General features: G+C 36.6%; 3 protein-coding genes across 3 annotated transcripts; 1 reads left to right on the top strand and 2 right to left on the bottom strand.

Moving 5' to 3' along the window:
* The first annotated feature begins 411 nt into the window (after window positions 1–411).
* Window positions 412–4240, top strand: LOC120275650 (transcription factor E2FC-like). Its single transcript, XM_039282288.1, has 13 exons — window positions 412–705; window positions 1665–1857; window positions 2018–2074; window positions 2193–2278; window positions 2394–2482; window positions 2561–2615; window positions 2841–2893; window positions 2964–3014; window positions 3094–3142; window positions 3232–3297; window positions 3382–3458; window positions 3548–3728; window positions 3816–4240. The coding sequence occupies exons 1-13, from the start codon at window positions 463–465 to the stop codon at window positions 3879–3881; spliced, it is 1266 nt and encodes a 421-aa protein (XP_039138222.1). The 5' UTR covers window positions 412–462; the 3' UTR covers window positions 3882–4240.
* A 188-nt stretch (window positions 4241–4428) lies between these two features.
* LOC120275651 (HVA22-like protein i) lies at window positions 4429–7619 on the bottom strand. The gene is made up of 7 exons (XM_039282289.1): window positions 7320–7619; window positions 6363–6455; window positions 6185–6283; window positions 6038–6094; window positions 5862–5925; window positions 5565–5783; window positions 4429–5134 (listed from the first exon to the last, which is right to left on the bottom strand). The coding sequence occupies exons 2-7, from the start codon at window positions 6392–6394 to the stop codon at window positions 4670–4672; spliced, it is 936 nt and encodes a 311-aa protein (XP_039138223.1). The 5' UTR covers window positions 6395–6455; window positions 7320–7619; the 3' UTR covers window positions 4429–4669.
* A 1921-nt stretch (window positions 7620–9540) lies between these two features.
* On the bottom strand, window positions 9541–13468 carry LOC120275800 (endoglucanase 24). Its single transcript, XM_039282506.1, is given in 7 exon segments — window positions 9541–10072; window positions 10158–10324; window positions 10776–10923; window positions 11551–11709; window positions 11711–11989; window positions 12643–12926; window positions 13010–13468. Coding segments are annotated over 7 exon segments (1575 nt in total). The 5' UTR covers window positions 13218–13468; the 3' UTR covers window positions 9541–9742.
* Window positions 13469–20313: the final 6845 nt, after the last annotated feature.

The raw sequence follows: 20313 nt of genomic DNA, 5'->3' as shown, positions 1-20313 counted from the left end.
AAAAAAAAATTAAAAAAAATAAAAGAAAAAACACAATTAAAAAAGAAAAAGTTTTCAAACAGTCACAAATTCAGGATCATTTCTCCAAGACCACAATGGAGGAACAAGGTGGTATAATTACACTTTCATATTCTCCGTTATATGCATCTTATAATTGGAAAAATAAATAAATAAATAAACTAGCGCGCACGCACAGGGCACATCTCTAATCTCTATATATTAATGCCTTTTATTAAGTGCATATTTGCATTGACAACCCCAAATTATGTTTTTATTAGTACAAACTAAAGAAGGTAGATCATGAACTTTGCAGAAGCAGTTGCAATTGAATTATTTTACAAGGATGTAAATGAAAAAAAAAGAAAATAAAACCATTCCTTTCTCCTCTTTTCCCTCTCTCCGCCTTCAAAACCCTACCCCTCCCTCTTCGACAGTCCCAATCTCTTCTCGATCTCTCTGGCGATGTCTGGGGTAGAGGGCTCAACGACTCCGCAGGCGCAGCTGAGGATTCCTGCGTTCCAGGGTTCTCAGATCCTCCGCGCGCCGCCAAACCGCCACTTCCCGCCCTTCGCTCCTTCTCAATCCTTTGATCACCGGATCTTCCCCGATCCCCGCGGGAAATCTCCTATCGCCTTCGATAAGGACGTGATCTCCGTTGCCGGAGTCTCATGCCCGAGATCCACCGCTCGCCCATTTAACGGCGATGTGAGCTTCTCTGTCCTTTATCTTTGTCTAGTGTAATCTAGATCACGGGATTGTGTTGCTATTTTTGTTGTTTATGTTTGGAAGATTTTTGTACACTGTGCTTACCCGAATCCTTTTGCCCTCTTTTTTTGTGTTTATTGATTTTTCCCCTCTTTTTTTGTGTTTCGTATCTGTGTTTTGCTTTTTGTTTCTTTTGATTTCTTGATTTCATGGTCAATGATGAATCGAAGGGGTTTTGAATAAATTGGGAATATTGATCTGGAATTCTCAAGCTAACTGAACTAACTCTCCACCATTCAAGTGAATGGTTTTCAAGTTTATGATCCAAATTCTCTGTGTTTGAATTTGTTCTAATTTATTTATTTTAATGGATTTCACATAAAATGCAATGTTTGTTCTGTTCCGGGGTCATGTCCATATTATTTTGTCTTAGTGATTTTAGAGGACTGGAGCATAATGAAAAGGAACACACTTAGAAGTTGAGCAACGAAAATATAAACAGAGCCTAGGGGTTATTAAATTTGCAGTTTACATGATAGTTCACATGCTGGTTTGATTTTTCAATTACTTAATTGATCAGGTAATTGGTTGTTGTTTTATGTTCTCCTTGTTGCCTTGCCCCTTCACTTATTGCAACCTCGTGTTTTCTCTCCTGAACTTTCCGCTAGAAGGAAGGTCTTTTTGTTGTACATGACTGGAAAGAAATGAAAAAGAAATCGCAGGATCTAGGTGAAAACTTCAAGTGAACACAATAAGTTACTAACAAAATCAAGTCCATTCCCTTCCCAATTCATTGAGTGACATTCTACTATTTCTTAACTCACATTAATATGTCAACCTTGCCAATTTGGTCTTAATGGTAAATGTTATCCAGGGATTTGAATTTGCTGCAGTTCTCTCTTAGTGTGTTTCCAGTTTGTGCTTTCAATCTTATTTGCCCCATCATTTTCTCTTTGCAGCTAGAACAAAAATGCAAAGTTGATGATCATGATGTGAAGGGCCGTAAAGCAGTGGTAATTAAGAAAGAGGTAAAGGATGAAATTGACAACCATACAACCCCACCTGGGTCAGGCACAGGTGGTAAACGCCACAGGAAATCAAAGGGTTCAAAGCAAAGGAAACTCTCTCAACAACCTTCTGAAGTGGCTGATGGTGAATTTCATGGAACTCATGCCATCTAATTCATGCATAATTTATTATAATAGTTTTGAATTATGTTAGCGTAAGGTGTATAGCTGTTTGACAACGGAATCCAAGTTTAAAGTAGGTCATTTCCTGCTGTCTCGTCATAATGGTTTATCTTTGCTTTCAGTGATCCCTCCTAATGCTTTGGGTTCTTCTAGCAATTGTCGTTATGACAGTTCTCTAGGTAAGCTGACATTTCTATCATATACTAGATGTGATATTCTGAGTTTTGGTTGCTTCTGGCTATTCTTAGCAGTTAGCAATTAAGAATATGTTCATTGAAGTTTGATGTGCTTTTGTAGGGTTGCTAACAAAGAAATTTATTAATTTGCTCCAACAAGCTGAGGATGGAACACTTGATTTAAACAAAGCAGCGGTTGTTTTGGATGTATGATTTTATTGAGGAAGCAATAATTGCAGTGTATTGTTTTGCGATCTTCCTTTTTCAGCTACTGTGGAATTTCATTATTGAATTATTTGTTTTCTACTCTGGCTGTTGACAGGTTCAAAAGCGTAGGATATATGATATAACAAATGTTCTTGAAGGAGTGGGGCTAATCGAAAAGAAGTTGAAGAATAGAATACACTGGAAGTAAACACTCCTATTACCTTATCTTTCTTTACTCTTTTCATGTAGGTAGCTACTTACTAACATAGTACCATGAAAAAGGGGAGTTAATATGACAAGGCCAAGAGAGCTGGAAGATCAAGTATCTGCTTGGAGGGTATGCATAACTTTCACAACTCATCCTTGACTTTTAATTTCCAGTAAGGATGTAATCAGGAAATTATAAGCCTATGAGAGGGTCAGAGTCAAAATTATACAGTATTTATTTATGACAATATAGACTCAATCCGTTCAGAATTCCCAATTAGAACAATTGGCTTCTGATTATTTTCTACTACTTCATCACTTGATCTTGTTATCCTGTATCTTTCATGTATTGCAGTCTGGCGTCGACACTTTACGTGCTGAAGACAGCCGACTTGATGGCTTGATAAGGTGGGATTTCCTGTACTCTCTTCCTTGAGTTCTCCTAATGCTCCCCTTAACACATTAGTTGCTCTCACAGTCAAATGCAAGAGAACCTACGACTTCTGAAGGAAGATGAAACCAACAGAAAGTAAGAGAATTAGTTGGTCTTAAAACTATATATAGTGTTTTTCTAAAACCAACTCTAATATCCATGCTAAATTATTCAGATGGCTGTATCTCACAAAGGAGGATATCACTAGCATCCCATCCTTTGAGGTAACCAAACAAATGAAGATCTGTTCAATTCCTAATTGAATCACTTATCCTCATTGTTCCAAGCACTGACCTAATACTGATCCTAACAGGATGCAACTCTTATTGCGATAAAAGCTCCGCATGGGACCAGCCTTGAAGTTCCAGATCCAGATGGGGTGAGTAATACAAAACTGGAACCATGTGCTTGAGGTTCATGAGCTTGGTTAATGGTGGATTTACATTTTGATCATTGGATATAGGGTATTGAATTTCCGCATGGACGGTACCAAATTCTACTGAGGAGCTCAATGGGTCCGATTGACTGCTACTTGCTAAGGTACAATGATCTGATCTAAAAACTAATAATAAGCTATCTACCAAGAGTGTGCCCTAAGAATCCAAGTCTCTCAATCTATCTATAACCAGCAACCATGAAGAGAGGCTCGACTCTTCAAATGCTGTGCAACAACCAGAAGTTGAAGTGTGTTCCCCTTCTGCTGATGGAGATGGGCAGGGGATATCTGAACAAGCTACCACTGCTGTTCCAAATGCCTCTTCTAATTGTGGTTGTGGTGGCATTGTCAAGATTGTGCCATCAGATGTTGATGTAAGTTTGTGGAATTCCTTTATAACTTGTCTGCCATCTGAGCTTTTGAAGCTTGTTACAAAGGTACAATCTTCTATTCCCTTACAGATGGATGCTGACTACTGGCTATCATCAGATGTTGGTATCAGCATGACGGATACATGGAGAACATGAGGACATTACTGCAACTTACCCGTTGTATGTCTGTTGTTATGTACCTGACAGCCTTCACGAAAAGCAGAGGTATCAACTGGGTTGCTCAACCTATGGCTGCATAGGCAAAGAATTCAACAAAGAAAGGAGGGGAAAAGAAAGATGTGCAGAGGCTAAATGGGTCCCTCGGGGTGGAGCGAATTCTATTTCAATTTTCCTCACTCGCTCCTCTCATTAAAAATGTGAATTTGTATAGTTGGTGCTCCTTGTGCCTCATATTCTATCCATCATTAAATAAGCAAATAATAATAATAATAGTTGTATGGCTTGATTAGGGCTTACAAGCTCATGCTCATGCAACAAGGCCCCTGTTGTCTCAATATATGTTTTTCAGAATACATATATATATATATATATACACCTTGCCTTGCAAACGTGATGTCTACGCCAAACTGGGAGAAAAACATAAGAAATTGAGGGATTTTTAAATGCGCGCCATGTCATCCACATGATTGCAGAACTCTTCTACAGCAAGGGAAAATCAATTACATGACCAAATGCCAAAATGAGTCTACAACTGACAACAAGCTTCTCATTTCTTGGATTCATTCATCATTTAGCAGCTAACATTTATTCAATCCCTCTTCAACAACAGTCATTTACATACACAGATGAACCTGAAACACTGGGTACTAGTACTAGAAGATATCAAACCAATGATCGTAAAATCACATCAACTTCTGCTTCAATATCCACTAAACAAGTGTAAACAAACAAGGAAAGAAGAAATAAAAGGGCCACAAATACCTCTAACGACCTGCAGGTCCAGCGGTGGCAGCTCTTTTCCTTAACCTGCCTCGGGTCACACGGATTGCCTCTTCAATCAGCATCTCCTGTGGGGGCGGGCTTGTGCCCTCACTAGCTGTCCCTTTTACATCCTCCACTTGCTTAGCTCCTACTTCATTTTGCGCAAGACTGTCAGCATTCTCTGAACTTAGGGGGCTGGTTACAGAAGAGGAAGAAGTTTGTTGAGGACCGCCAACTCTAGCACCATCTTGCTGCTGCTTGCCCTTTGCTGGGCTAGCAGGCACTCCTCGCATTGGCTGTTGGGTTGCTTGAGGTACTGCCTGTTGTTGATTTGGCATTCCTGTAGAAGGTGCCTGCCGATTTGTTGCAGCTGCCTGTTGTACAGCAGGTGCTGCCTGGCGACTCGCTGTAGCTGCCTGTTGTTGAGCAGGCGGTTGTGCCAGGTGAGTCTGCAGTGGTGGCTGCCGCTGCGGAGTTGCAATACCATGGTTAATGATAAAACAAGTATACACTGCAAACAGAACTTCAGAAACATCTTATCGCTTTCATGGAGCATGTCTAGCAACAATAGTAAAACATCTGTTAACACCAAATTTCACAACAACATTTTCACTATCAACACTACATAGTTACATAACAATCCTGGAATTGTTCAAGATGACCAATTTGCTACTATTCCAAAGCCGATTGATTGGGTATTAATTTTTCTTCAAGGATATTGCTATAAAAGATTCATGATTTCAATATTGAAAAATCTATATTTTTCTAGGAGAAACAAAGAAAGTAAAAGAATGTAGAAAAGAGGGCCAGAACATTTGTCAGCCCACATTTTCAGGCACAGTTAGGGAGAGCTGCTATTCCTTAATACAAGACCTATCTGTCCTGATCAGCGTGTACCTGAACAGGACGAGGTCGTGCTGGTGGCGACTGTGATTGTGCAGCAACATACTGTAAGATATCAAAAAATCTTGTCTGCCCATAGCTTGCAGCCTTTTGCCAATAGAGCACAACAATGTCACCAGCCCTAGTTCTTAACTCAAGCAAATTACGGTCAATTTCGCTCTCATGCTTCGCAACATATGGTCGAAAGAAGGTGTTGTAAACATACATGGTTCCCTGTCAAAAATAAGACACCATATCAGGATAAACAGCATCAACTAAGCATAATATACTACTCATAAGAAAATGTCACACCTTAGTTTTAGGATACCACAGATATACAAAGAATGCCAATTTAGCTTCACTATACATTGGTAACCTTCAACCAAACAAAACAAGGTATAAAGTTAAAACAAGAAATTCTGAACCCAATGAAGATAGAAAAGGAAAAATCCATGTTTAAACTCAATGGTCACATAATAATACTCTACCATGAAACGAAAGCATCTCCTACCCTCTCAAAGACTGTCAGCACAGCAACTAAAATCCTATTAACAAATGAATTCACAAATTTAGTGTTAATTTTTTCCCTATGAATTCTTCAAACATAAAAATGAATGAAACATGTTCCAACATACCAATACTGACACCAAAACCGAAGCTGCTCAATCTCTGGCTTGTTCAATTCCACAGTTTTGTAGCATTCATAAGCAGGGTAAGCATACCCCAGAGCCATTCTGTGATCAATATGCAGAGTTTTGTTATTAGCATCCACCCATTCCACAATTTAATACAAAAACAAACAAAAGATCTTACACAAGAGCCCGCGTTAGAAAAGATCCCATCATCTTGAATCAAATTGCTCAAACAGACAAACAAAAACCTTCCTTGTCCTTTCGGCACACAGCCCTGCTTAATCGGAAAACATTATGGTCAATCAGAAAAAAAAAATTGGCTCAAGAATTTACAAACTCTTTCGTCGTAAACATCTACTTAAAAACAAAAGTTCATGCGTAGCTCTTCAGGCTCAGGATGAATAGAAATAAAAGAAAATCATAAGCCTATCAAAGAAAACGCCACATTACATCACCTAGAAAAAGCCAGATCTTGTCAAGTACTCAAACAATGCACTCATAATCCACAAGCTTTAATAACGAAAACATAGAATCTAGATATCCATAGACATAACAAAATTGAAAAATTCCACATGATCCAAAAATAATAAACAATAAATAAGTAAAAGATTCCTAAAGTAAAGGGCAAATGAGATATATAAGGATAAAAGAAGAGAATTTCCGCAGCCAGACTCTTAGTTATTAGTTATTACCCAATAAATGCGCCCCCCAAACAAAGTAGGATTTGATCAAGAAATCACCCTATCGGACGGATTCAAAAAAGCACAACAAGACTAAAAAAGAAAGAATAAAAACCCTATAAAAAGCATATCGAAGAAAATCGTAACCATATATCGTGTCCAATAACAACCCCGATCACCAAAACAAAAACAAAATCTCTACCGCCTCCACTGAAACGATCACGTCACTAATTAAAAGAGCTAAACCGAAAATGAACTCCAACAGTCAAACCAGCAAAACCAGATCCACTAACCCCTCAAATGCACTGAAATTCCACAAACTCCGATCAATAACCCAAAAAAACACAAAAATAGTCACAAAAACCAGCAAAATCATCATAGAGAACCACACTAGATAAGAATTGCAACATAAGTCCGACCGATCATAAAGTAACAAAGAGAAAGAGAGAGATCTACACCTCCTCACCGGCAGCCAGGAAAGCAGAAAGAAGGAAAAGGAAAAAGGATCTCCAGAACTCCAAGAGAAAAAGTAGGAAGTGGGTCTCGAGAAACCTTTGAAGGCAAGGCAAGGCAAGGCAAGGCAAGCAAGGGAGTGGTTCAATGGTTATTTATAAGCAGCGGTGACGGGAAGCCGGAAGGCATTGAGCAGTCGCGCCCCCGCTTCGACCGGCATCGGATCGCCAACTAATAGAGATTAGAGACAGCACCACAGAAACGAAAGCAAACTCGCACCGATTCCGAGGCACTAAAACCTCAGTTATCATCCTACTTTTGAATTCATCCTCGTTATCGGGTTTCCCTTTCCAACCCCACCCGTTTCAAGACCGCACCCGTTAAGGCTCTCACGTGACATCGTCAGCTACCGCACCTGCTCTCCATTTGGATAAGGCCCATCAACGGTTAATACATCACCACCGTTCAAACGGTGGGTCCATTTTGGATCATTATCATGGTCGCCCGTTATAATGAGAGTCAAAGAGGCTTTTGCTTAAACTTTGAGTGTATACTTGAATCTCAAGTCACTAAATGAGTTTCTCGGTCCATACATAAGTTCGTTAATAGTATTTATTACATTTATAAAAAAAATCCAATTTATATTAAAAAAAATTAAATAAAATATATTTTGTATGATCATGATATTATTATTATTATTATATGCTAGAATCTGTCTGCTTTAGGAAGAAATTAATCAAAAGTGAAAAGCACATGTTTTAATCAAATTATTAATAAGTAAAATTGAAATTAAGAACTAGGAGTTAATCCAGACTGACTGAAGTTTTAGGAAGTAATTTTTTTTTTAAAAAAAAGAAATAAATTTAAAATGTTGAAGGGCTAAGGGGTTAAAGAATCATGAATTTGCTATGCGTCTGAATCTGATAGTACGGAAACCCAATAAGTTAGCCAACATAAATTCCGAAATTAACTCGGGTGCTTTATATGGTTGCACGTCCATTAGTTTATAGGCAAGGGCTAACGATGATGATGGTGTTGATGTTTTGTTGGGTGAATTAGTTATGCTTTCTGATTCTTAAATAATAAATCTATCAACTACCATCTTTATTATCAGTTTTCTTTTGATTTATAATTTTTCTTTTAAAAGAAAAATAAATCGAAAGTAGGATGTGGGTGATCAGGTCGCCCATATCTTAATGCAAGTGGGGGGCATTAAAGGGAAAAAAATTAAAGTGTGTAACCAAGAGAGAGAGAGAGAGAGAGAGAGAGAGAGGGGTTTGTTTAATTTTTAATTTTTATGGTATAAGTTAATCACACAACGTGGGGAAGTTGAATGATGGGAAATGTCACTCTCCAAACAGCGGGGGGAGCGTGAAAAGAGAAGCAAGCATGTGGGGCCGGGAGGGTATCAGCTTTTGTTGGTGCGGAGGACCTGGTTTGAGAGTTATTGACTTTTGCCTTAAATTTCAAGTAATTTAAACAATTTAATTTATAAAAAACAAAAAAACAAAATTGAGAATATCTAGTAGGCTAGCAGACTTCAATCCTTAATTTAACTTGTAAGATGTTGGAGGGTTGGAGCTACTGAGAACTGATCACTTCAGCTAGTTACTCCGTCCTTTTTGTTCATGTCTTTCTGTTTGGGTATATATATATATATATACACTAGCTATGTATACCCAGAATATAACAGGATGTGACCATGTAGATGAAAGTATGACGATGCTGATGATGTTCTTTGATGGCACTTTGCTTGGGGAAAAAGAGTGGGAAAGAGATGGAGAGCAGCACCAATCCATCATCAATGTCCCTATATATATATATATATATATAATAATAATAATAATACCTTGCTATGTCTCATTTCGTAATCCCGAAGTTGTAGGATAATTGCTAATATAAAGAGTTGTTTATATAAATTACATTTGTTCTGAGTTATTTTTTTTAAAAAAAACTATAATTATGAAATAAGTCCTAAGTTACTCTTGAACGTATAATTAATATAATTAATAATATTAGATTTAATATCTTACTATTCCTAACCAATCCAGCCCGCATATGGCTGACTACAACAAACACCGCTGTATTTGATTTTATCATTACAAGGAAAACTTCAAGCGTTTGACCTGCCGACCAATCAGCTGCGCTTTGTTGAGGGGTGTGTGTATATATATTATTATTACAAATGGTAGTCATATTTGTACACTAACCAAAATAGAAGAAGAATAATTCCTAAACCACCAAATTCTCCGAAGTTGGCAAATCATCTTGAAACAACTCCTCTAGTATCACTGAAATTTAAGAAAAAAAACCAAAGACCTTCTAAAACCAATAAGATACATGATAATGACACATTCAACAAACAAACCACATTATATTTTTGTTTGTACATACAACATAGATACAAGAAGAGAGGACAACAAAGAACTCAAGTCAAAGACTGAGCAACAGAGGAGGTGGTAACCAAGCCAGAAAGTAGACCAACCAGAATAGCACTGTTATAGGTGCTGGGCTCAGCTTGCATAGAATTGTTCCTGACATCTATGTAGGAATCATTCTTGAAAGGCCCACCAACAAGTGCACCCATGGCAACATTGGGATTCGGATCAGTAGATGTCAGATAGTCGAAGCCCTTGCATCCAGTATTGGCATTGGCAGGAATGGATGCACCCCTGTGGTGAACTTGCTGAGGATACTTACTCCCATATCCCACGAGGTAGCTCATTTCCATGGGGTTGGAACCAAGCACGTAATCAGCCTGAGAATTGAACAATGAGAAGCTGACTCAGAGTCTTCATCTGGTACATCAAGAGGATATCAAACTGTACAATTGAAAGAGTTACCTGGGACACAGCAAAATTACGAAGATCAGATGGTGTAAATGATTTTCCACTGCAATCCACTTCAGCTGTCCTTGAGGTGAGCATGTAATCACTGTAAAGCAGCGCGAGGAATGAAGCAGCAACCGGGTGCTGGAGAGCATTCCACTGATCTATCCAGACCAATCCACCTATGCAAGGAAAAATGATGAGAAAAACAATCAAGAGGTTGTGATAAGTAGCAAGTATCTGACTGAACAACTTGTGAAGTTTTGTGAGAGTAATTTCTTTTAGCCTTGCTGTAAAGCTAATATGTTTATCCAATCTGAAAATTGACCTAAGGATGAGTTGCAGGATTGTTTTGTCATGTTCGCCTGAAAATGGGCTCATGGTACTGATATATATGCAAGCTGAAGCCAGTGGTTAAAAGGTCTGCAGGATAAATAACTAGAACACTCCATTTTCAAATCCACAAATCTACTTATAACCATAAAAAATTAGCACATTTGGTGTAGATATGCTAGTGAAATTAGATATCAACCGAACCTAACACATATTGCAGATAAGCTAGAGCAATAAAATTAATCAAAAAGAATTTGAACTCCTAAACATACTTAAATTAGACAAGGAGGTTTCTTTTACCATCTGTTCTGCTGGATGTTGCGGTTGGCGAGTCAGGTAGAAGACCACATACAACAGCTTCAGCTGTTTTTCTGTATAATTGAAGGCCCTTGTTCTCCGCATTTGAAGAGAGTTTTGAACCAAAGAATTGAACCCTCGATAACAAAACCTGAGAAAAGTTTGCGTAAACTTTCAAAGATAAAAATTCTTCCAACAGGGATTAACCAGCCACAGAGAAATTAGGTACTGAAAGAACACAGACTACCAAATTAGTTTAACTTTTAATACACAAACTAGGTTGTTTCCTCATCTTTTCATGAATAAACTTCACAAAGAGTTGCACATACAGTTGATGAAAGCAAGTAATTAGGTAGTAGTTGAGGAATGAGTGCAGATACAGTCTATAATCATTTGACAGACTTATCATAGGAGCTGCAAGAATGTCATCTGCCCATAAACTCTATGGAAAAAAAATTAAGATTTTCCATAATATCTTTTTAGCTCCTCATCATCCAGGACTTCCAATATAAAGCATCAACAACTAATCCTCAGTGGGATTTATGCAAGTCATTCAAAGATCTTCACTGCAGCAGATAATGGCTAGATATCATCTTGATCAAAAGGACAAATATCATCATGCAATAATGCTTGATGAAATGATAATACATGGCAGGATCATAACCATGTGAGTATGATAAAGAAAAGAACACTTGAATGAAAAGGAAATCGTAGAAAATTAAAAAAATTCACTACACCAATTAATGCTCAACTCATAGGATATGGAAGATAAAGATACCTGAGTTCCTGCACGTTTGTCATCCCAGCTAAACCAGGTTGGTCTTCCCCAGTCAGCATAAGAATTCCCATTCTCAACAGTCACATAACTCAGATATGATTGGTCCCCAGTGGCATGGTAGAGCCAGGCAGCTGCCCATAAGAGCTCATCCTCATAACCCTGTGGAATTATAGAAATTTTGGAGTTCTGGAATGCTGATGCTGTATGAACCTCTGTAATTATCCGCAAAAGTAAATAGTTGTTGTGCATGCTGGAGAAGTGAGTCCGAGTATTTGGAATCAATGGATTTGAACACCATAGAAGCTGCAGCCATAGCTGCCGCTGTTTCTGCTGCTACATCAGTGCCTGGGATTTTAGAATTGACCTGCTTGAGGGGTCTCTTCTCACTCATAGTTTCTGGTCGTTCCCAGCAACTGTGATCTGCTTTAGGATCGCCAACCTGCCAACCCAGAAAAATACATTTCAATAAACAACCGAGAAACATTAACTGAAGGCTTCCCAAATCTTTCTTAACAAAACTTCAGAATGATTCAACGCTTAAACTATAAAATATAATTCATCAAACTAAGTAGTCATATATTGCTTGCTTAATAAGCCAAATCTTACAAATGGAAAAAGTGCAACAACCTAATTCATGCAAACATATCAGAGAAAAAGTGTTGTGAAATTTATTTTATTTTATTTTTTTAATGCTGCATTTAAACATATTTACTTGAATTTTTTTGGTAACACTGATAAAGCAAAATGGTAAATAACTAAAGCTCTCCCCTAGCAACCTTAATGGTAATCCTTATTGACCAAAAAACCCTTAAAACAGCATTTAACATGGAAAGACAACATCTGAAACTCAACAGCTATATCACCAAGTAAATGCGAATCAAAACTATTACACTATTAAAATTGCTTTTGATTAGTTTTATGCTTAAATTTCTTTCGCTTGCATAGTGAGAAACTGGACGAGACCAGGTCAACCAACATGATACGAACCATATTCTCAATGAATTTAGAACAGACAAGCATCAACAGCAGTCTATTTGATCACTGTAATAGCGAATAAAAATCAAAACAACAACGTGAAGCTTCTCATTATACCTGGATATATAGCACATTCTCAGATGGATGCGCAAGAATCAAGTAATCAGTGATCCATTTCAGAGAATCCTGTGCGGAATCCAACTGCTTCACCGCCGCCATCTGATCCCCGTACTCCAAGATCGCCCAAGATAGCACCGTCGCCGTAAAAGCCATGGGAAATCCAAACTTCATATGATCCCCAGCATCATACATCCCCTTTGACAAATCCAACCCAGCATCACTTCCATCCTTCAATGCCGAGTCGCCTCTCCATGATATCTTATTGTTCACCAGCTTACCAGCTATCGAACGAAACGAAAAAAAAAACCCCAAAAAACTCATTGAGAAATTCGTAAACTTTGGGGGATTTAGACAAGGAATGTACCTTTCTGGATTTGAAAAAACTGGAGGGCGACCGAAAGGGCGTTGGAATATTTCTGGACGACAGCACCGGGGGGTCCGGGGACGGGAGATGCTTCGGAATGATGGGTCTTCTTCTTGATGGCGATGACTGCGGCAGTAACTACGAGGGCAGCAACAACTAGCACTATCAGCCACCCCGTGCACCCTTTACACCTAGACTCCGCCGCCATTGTTGCCACGGAGATTCCGGGGTAGCTCCGGAGGCCAACGGAACACAAATGCACAAATCCTAGGGTTGCAGTGAGATCTCTCGGATCTCTCGGAGAGAGGATTCGAGGTTTTGGAGATGGATCTCAAGGGATTTGGGGGGCGTTCGATGGAGTGTTTAGGGATTCCTCATCGGAGGAGACCTTGAGGTAATAATGCTGCTGCTCCGGCGATGGGGGCGTTTATGTTTTTCTTTCTGGGGTTTTTAGGACGAAAATGCCCTCAAACCTGCTACAAATTTACATCAATGCGGCACCGACAAACGTTTGGCGCGCTTCTTGTCCGGATCCGTTGTTCACTAATTGTGTTTATTTCAACCGGGATCGATCGCCACGTAGCTTTTATTCGGGAATTAGACGCGATCCAAAAAGGAATTGGTACACGTGGTGGATGTTTATTCGTGTTGATTTGACTTGCTGTTTGTAAAGATAGACGCAAATGATGACTCAGAATCTACGTCACGGTTGGCTCGCCGTGTGAGTCGCGGGCGCTGCAGTAAGGGGTGAGTTCTCTGGGATGCACCACCTGCCGCTTAGGTGGGTCCCACTAAAAATGAGGTCTGAGAGCGCTTCCCGCGCTCTTTGCAGTTATAAACCTTTCAGCGGATCCGGTGATCCATGTGCCAGCTCGGACAAGAGGCCTTTGTCGGCTGCGCGGATGCAATCAAGCAAGTCATCTAAATTATTAAATTGAACTCTCACTTTGGACTCGAAAATGGGACCATAAGGAAGAGGCAGGTGATAGAGAGTGCAAAGGTTAGAGAGATATGAGTTTCCACGTAGATTGAGTGAGAAGTCTGAGTTCCTTTAATGTTGGTGACATGTAAACTATGTCGAGAGGTTAAGAGGGCAGATCTAAGACGTAGACCGCACACCAACCACCAACCTTTTTTAGAAAAGAATAAAAACAAAACAAAACATTTATTTACTCAGCATTTAACCTTAAAATTAAAGTTAAATTGTTTAATTAATCCATCCATTTTGGTGTATACGGTTAAAATAATGATGTTTATTTTAGTTTGGTTAGAAAATTTTTGATTTAAATATTTAAATTAGTTGTGTTGATTAAAACTCAAATTAGTAGAGATTATCTTTTTAGAATTTTGCCTTTATAAAGGCTTCAATGATTATGAATAAAGTGTGCAGTTTTTTTCATTTCTTCTTTTAAGTTATCAGTGGTATCAGAGCCGAGCCGAGATTTTCAACAAAAGGGAGAGCTTTTTTTGTAGTGAAGAAATTCACAATGTCTGCAGACAACTTTGTGCAACCATCTATTCCACGTTTGATGGTCACTACGATCATTGGAGCATATTGATGGAAAATTTTTTAAAATCCAAGGAGTATTGGAATATTGTTAAATTCGAAGTGGCAAAACCGGATGATGGAGTAGTACCTACAAAAACACAGCGGAAGGAACTTCATGCATCAAAGTTGAAAGACTTGAAGGCAAATAATTATTTATTTCAGGCCATTGATCGATCTATTTTTGGAGACGATTCTTTGCAAAAGAAACCTCGAGGATATATGGGATTCGATGAAGAAAAAAATATCGAGGCTTATCAAGGGTGAAGCGTGCACAACTTCAAGCCTTGAGAAGGGATTTTGAAAATCTACAGATGAAGGATGGAGAATCTGTTAACAACTATTTTGCAAGAACCATGGGATTGGCCAATAATATCGCGGTTTCAGTGGGGAGAAGATGGATGATGTCACTATTGTTGAAAAAGATATTGCGATCTTTGATGACAGAAAATTTGACTACATAGTTTGCTCGATTGAAGAATCAAAAAGACATAGATGCACTCTCAATTGATGAACTTCAAAGCTCTTTATTAGTTCAGTGAGCGGAAGATTAACCGTAATTTTATTCGTTTGAGGAGCAAGCTTTGAAGGCCTCTACAACTAACAACTTCTCAATATTACAAGGTAGAGGTCGCGGTGGAAGTAGAGGGAAGAGGAAGAAGCGGATAGAGGCTACGAGTGGCAACGAAATCATCGATGATGCTTATCTACAAAGTAAAGGAAGAGGACGAGGTCAACAATTTGATAAATCTAAAATTGAGTGTTTTAGATGTCATCGATTTGGTCATTACCGTTCTAAATGTTATACCAAGCTACCTAATGACAAAGACAAAGGAGAAAAGTCAAATTTTGCTGAAAATAAAGAAGCGAAGACTTTGCTAATGGCAATTCAAGATAGTCAGAAATCTCACAAGTCAGATATTTGGTTTGTGGACACTGGTTGTAGCAACCATATGTGTGGAAGTAAGTCCTTCTTTTCTTACTTAAATGAAGATTTTCACTCTACTGTTAACTTTGGAGATTGCTCTACGGTGAATGTGATGGGAAATGGTGATATTAATATAAAAACCAAGAATGGCTTTGTAGAAAAAATTTCTAATGTTTTTTATGTTCCTGACTTGAAAAGTAACTTACTAAGTGCTGGTCAGTTGCAAGAAAAGGGATATACAATTACTATTTAAAAGGGTACTTGTGAAATATATGATCCTTGTAGAGGTGCAATTGCAATTGTGCCAATGAGTTCAAATAGGTTGTTTCCTATAAAGATTGAATGTGCTCAACCTTTTTTGATGGCTAAAACAAAAGACCCTTCATGGCTATGGCATTATCGGTATGGTCACTTGAGCTTTGGTGGATTGAAGACACTCCAAGAAAAGGATATGGTGATAGGGCTTCCTAAAATCACTATTCCCTCCCAAGTTTGTGAAGAGTGTGTTGTTGGCAAACAACATCGTACTCCTTTCTCTCAAGGAAAGTCTTGGAGAGCAAAAAATGTTTTAGAACTTGTTCACTCTGATATTTGTGGACCAATAAATCCTACTTCTAATGGAGATAAAAGATATTTTATTACTTTCACTGATGATTATTCTCGGAAAACTTGGGTTTCTTTTTTACAGGAGAAATCAGAAGCTTTTAGTGCATTTAAGAGCTTCAAGGTATATGTTCAAAGTGAAACCGGGAAGCCTATTAAAACAATTCACACTGATCGTGGAGGAGAGTACTGCTCGAAAGACTTTGAAAGTTTTTGTAATTATCATGGCATCCGAAGAGAGCTCACAACTTCCTATTCCCCACAACAGAATGGTGTATCAGAAAGAAAAAATCGAACCATCCTCAATATGGTGCGAACCTTGTTAACAAATGGCAGAATTCCGAAGAATTTTTTGCCAGAAGTAGTGAATTGGAGCATTCATATCTTGAATAGAAGTCCTACTTTTGCTGTTCAAAACAAAACAGCAGAAGAAGCATGGAGTGGAAGAAGACCAGCAATAGATCACTTCAGAATTTTTGGTTGCATTGCATATGCACATATTCTAGATGAGAAAAGAAAGAAGCTTGATGATAAAGGGCAAAAGTATGTTTTTCTTGAGATTAGTGAAATATCCAAAGCTTTTAAATTGTATGATCCATTAACAAAGAAAATTGTGGTGAGTAAGGATGTTATTTTTGATGAGGAGAGCACTTGGAATTGGAGTGAGCAGCAGCCTACTTCAATTATAATTAGTGATGAAGCCGAAGAAGAAGGAAAGGAAGTCCAACATCAAGAAATTTCAACTAATGAAGCCTCAATTACTAATAAACTTTCACAAACAGCAACAGAAACATCAACTAAATCCCCTATTACTCGTGTCCGAAAAAGGCCGGCTTGGATGACAGATTATGAAGTAACAGATTTCAACCAATCTGAAGACCTTGCTACCCACTTTGCTTTATTTTCAAATTGTGATCCTTTATCTTTTGAAAAAGCGATCCAACATTCAAAGTGGAAAAAAGCTATAGATAATGAAATTCCATCTATTGAAAAAAATAAAACATGGGAATTAATTGAACTCCCCAAAGTGAAAAAAACAATTGGCTTAAAGTGGGCATACAAAGCAAAATTAAACAAGAAAGGAGAGATGTCAGATTTGATCATATTTACATATACTAATTATGCATGAGATTTAGATGATCGAAAAAGCACATCCGGTTATGTATTTATGATGGGTTTTGGAGCTATCTCATGGTCATCAAAGAAGCAACATATTGGTATTCCTTCAACTACTGAGGTTGAATCTGTAGCAGCAACATGTGCCTCTCAAGTATGCTGGTTGAGAAATATTATTGAAGAAAATTCAAAAATGAAAGCATTCATGCAAGGAAGATAACTTTAAACTTATGAGATAAACATAAGTTTAAGGGAGGGTGTTAAGATAATGATGTTTATTTTAGTTTGGTTAGGAAATCTTTGATTTAAATATTTAAGTTAGTTGTGTGTTGATTAAAACTCAAATTAGTAGAGATTATCGTTTTAGAATTTTGCCTTTATAAAGGCTTCAATGATTATGAATAAAGTGTGCAGTTTTCTTCATCTTTCTCTTTTAAGTTATCATATAAAAGAGGTAAGATGTGGTATTTGGTGTATACAATACACATGAATTAAAAATAAAATAAAAAAATTTATAATTATATCTTGATAAACATGTTGAATTGAACTCAACGATGGGTGGTCTTTTTAATATAGCAGTTAAATAAATACTTACTTGTTTTATAATTTTTTATTTCATAATTTATTATGGTTATTCACTACTATCACAGTGCAAAATGTCGAATTGAACCAACTAATTTGGTTTATTGGTGTGATTAAATAAACAAAATAATCGTCCTGGTCATTATATGTATATCAAGATAAAGGTTGAGCAAATCAAGCCAAACAGATCTACATCAAACTTACGTTGTTACATATTGCTGACAATTAACCACTTTTGTTTTTTTTTCAAAAATTTTGTTTTTCCTATTGTGAAAAAAATAAATAAATAAATAGTAGCACAGAGCAAAGAGTTCTATGTTGATCGTCTTAAATGGTAGTGATACAGCCACAGGCAGCATATTTGTGGGTGCAACATTGAATATTATCTGATTGACAATTAATTAAATTAAAGATGCTTTTGGGGTTCCTGTCAAGCTGTTCCTTTTGTTGTCTTGAATCAGAGAAACAGATAAACGCACAGCCTATTTATTATTTATGACAAAGAATCCCTGGAATTATCTTTCTATTATTTGATTATTGTTTTCTTCATAAACCTTGTGCAGAGTGTTGTCTGGATGGCAAATGACAGGCATATATAAGCAAATATACATGCAACTCTTTCTCTCTCTCTCTCTCTCTCTCTCTCTCTCTCTGCGCGTGTACTGTATATATATCACAATGCATCATTTGGGGACGTTAACACAACTGACTCGGATGAGGATGAGAGAGATAAGGGGAAAGAGCTGTATAAACAGTAATATGAATAGTATTCAAAGTATTGTACTTGCACCAAATGAATTGGTAAGTTATCTCTGTGTTTAGTTTTAGTTTAAACTATGGGTTCCCCGAAAATAGAATTGAATAGTTATGATTGAGTAAATTCCTGTTATGATAACGATCTATAATTCAAATCAAAATACTGTGTATATAATCACAGTAATATTATTAAATAACAGTTGATACAAATTTCAAATCAAAATATTGTGCATATCATTTTTTACTCTATTATTGTTTATAAATACAGTAATATTATTGAATGACAGTTGATATGAACATTTGTAGATTTTAAATTTATGAACATAGACGCATCATTTATATATATATATATATATATATATATGCAGTTGTTAAGAAATAAGTCAAGCAAATTTTGATAAATTGGTTCATGATCTTTAGGATACACAGTACTCTTCAAATGGAATAAGAAAATGTTAATTTATATATATATATATATATATATGGATAAGCTATTGTTAAGATTAGAATTCTCTTTAGTCTTTATCTTTAATCTTTAAATTGGAAAATAATGAAATACTAACTACCTAATGTAAAAATGATAAAAAGATAACTTTTGAATAAATAAAAGCATCTAATTATTATGGTGGTTTGTGAGAAAAACAACTCAATCTTAAATTAGTATACTTGAAGTTTAAATTATGATGTTGATTCACTAATGCTTTTAGTGATTGAACTTATAATTATTTACTTTTAGGCATTTTTTAATTGGAGAAATCACTCCTACAGTATAGACTAGACTTCAAAATCTAATCTAATTCAAATACCAACTTTTTTGGATGGTTTTATGTGAACCAAACTCAACTCAGCAATACATAAAAATAGACAACCAAAACGAAATACACCACTCACATCGATCATGAGCCTAAAAATCAGGCGCTAATGTTGATTCATGGTCATATATAATCACTCTCTGATGTGATGGGGCCAAACACAAAAGATTCTTTTATTTTTTAAGCACAAGTTTACTTTGTGTTGATTCCACATTAATAACAAAGTATCTTTCAAATAACAAACCAAAATGAATTAACTATCATTAATATCCCCTTGATCATCGTTGTTTTATGGCGTGGCAGGGTTCAAGGACCATGATAAATTAAAGTCCATAAATAAAAATATTTTGAGAATTGAACCACATATATAAAGAAAATATCATTTTATTTTGATATGATCAGTTATTATATTAGTTGGTTTATGAAATCTCACACAAATTTTCAGCGTCAATACAAATTTTCATGCAAATTATTTTTTTTTTTCAGAAAAAAGCTAATATTTGATTAAGCCGTTAAAATATCAATTTTTTTTTAAGAAGTTCAAGTTTTTTTCTTCTTTGCTACAAAAATTATTACAATGAAAAAAAAAACCTTATAACATAATTAAGCATCTGGCTAACGTAGTAAATAACTGAAACGTTATTTTTTTTTTAACCGTGATAAGAATTTTTATTTATCTTTTTTTTACTGTTGACAATGTATCAAGTATCAACATATATGATCATACATATAATGGCCTGACGTGATAATTTATGTCAAATCATGAAATTTAAAAACAAATAAATTAATTAATTAAAATCAGACAACACATTGAAAATATGTCCATACTACATGATATATTAATCACACTATAATATAAATAGTAAAATTAATAGTACAAATTTCCTTAATTGAGAGGTTCCAATAAATTTTGTTTTATAATTTATAGATAAAAACTGAGCGAATGATTTAGAGCCAGAAA

Source organism: Dioscorea cayenensis, chromosome 14 (assembly GCF_009730915.1).
Source record: "Dioscorea cayenensis subsp. rotundata cultivar TDr96_F1 chromosome 14, TDr96_F1_v2_PseudoChromosome.rev07_lg8_w22 25.fasta, whole genome shotgun sequence".
In the NCBI taxonomy this organism is placed as follows: domain Eukaryota; kingdom Viridiplantae; phylum Streptophyta; class Magnoliopsida; order Dioscoreales; family Dioscoreaceae; genus Dioscorea; species Dioscorea cayenensis.
The sequence above is the reverse complement of the archived record's forward strand: the minus strand, read 5'-3'. Positions and strand labels throughout refer to the sequence as shown.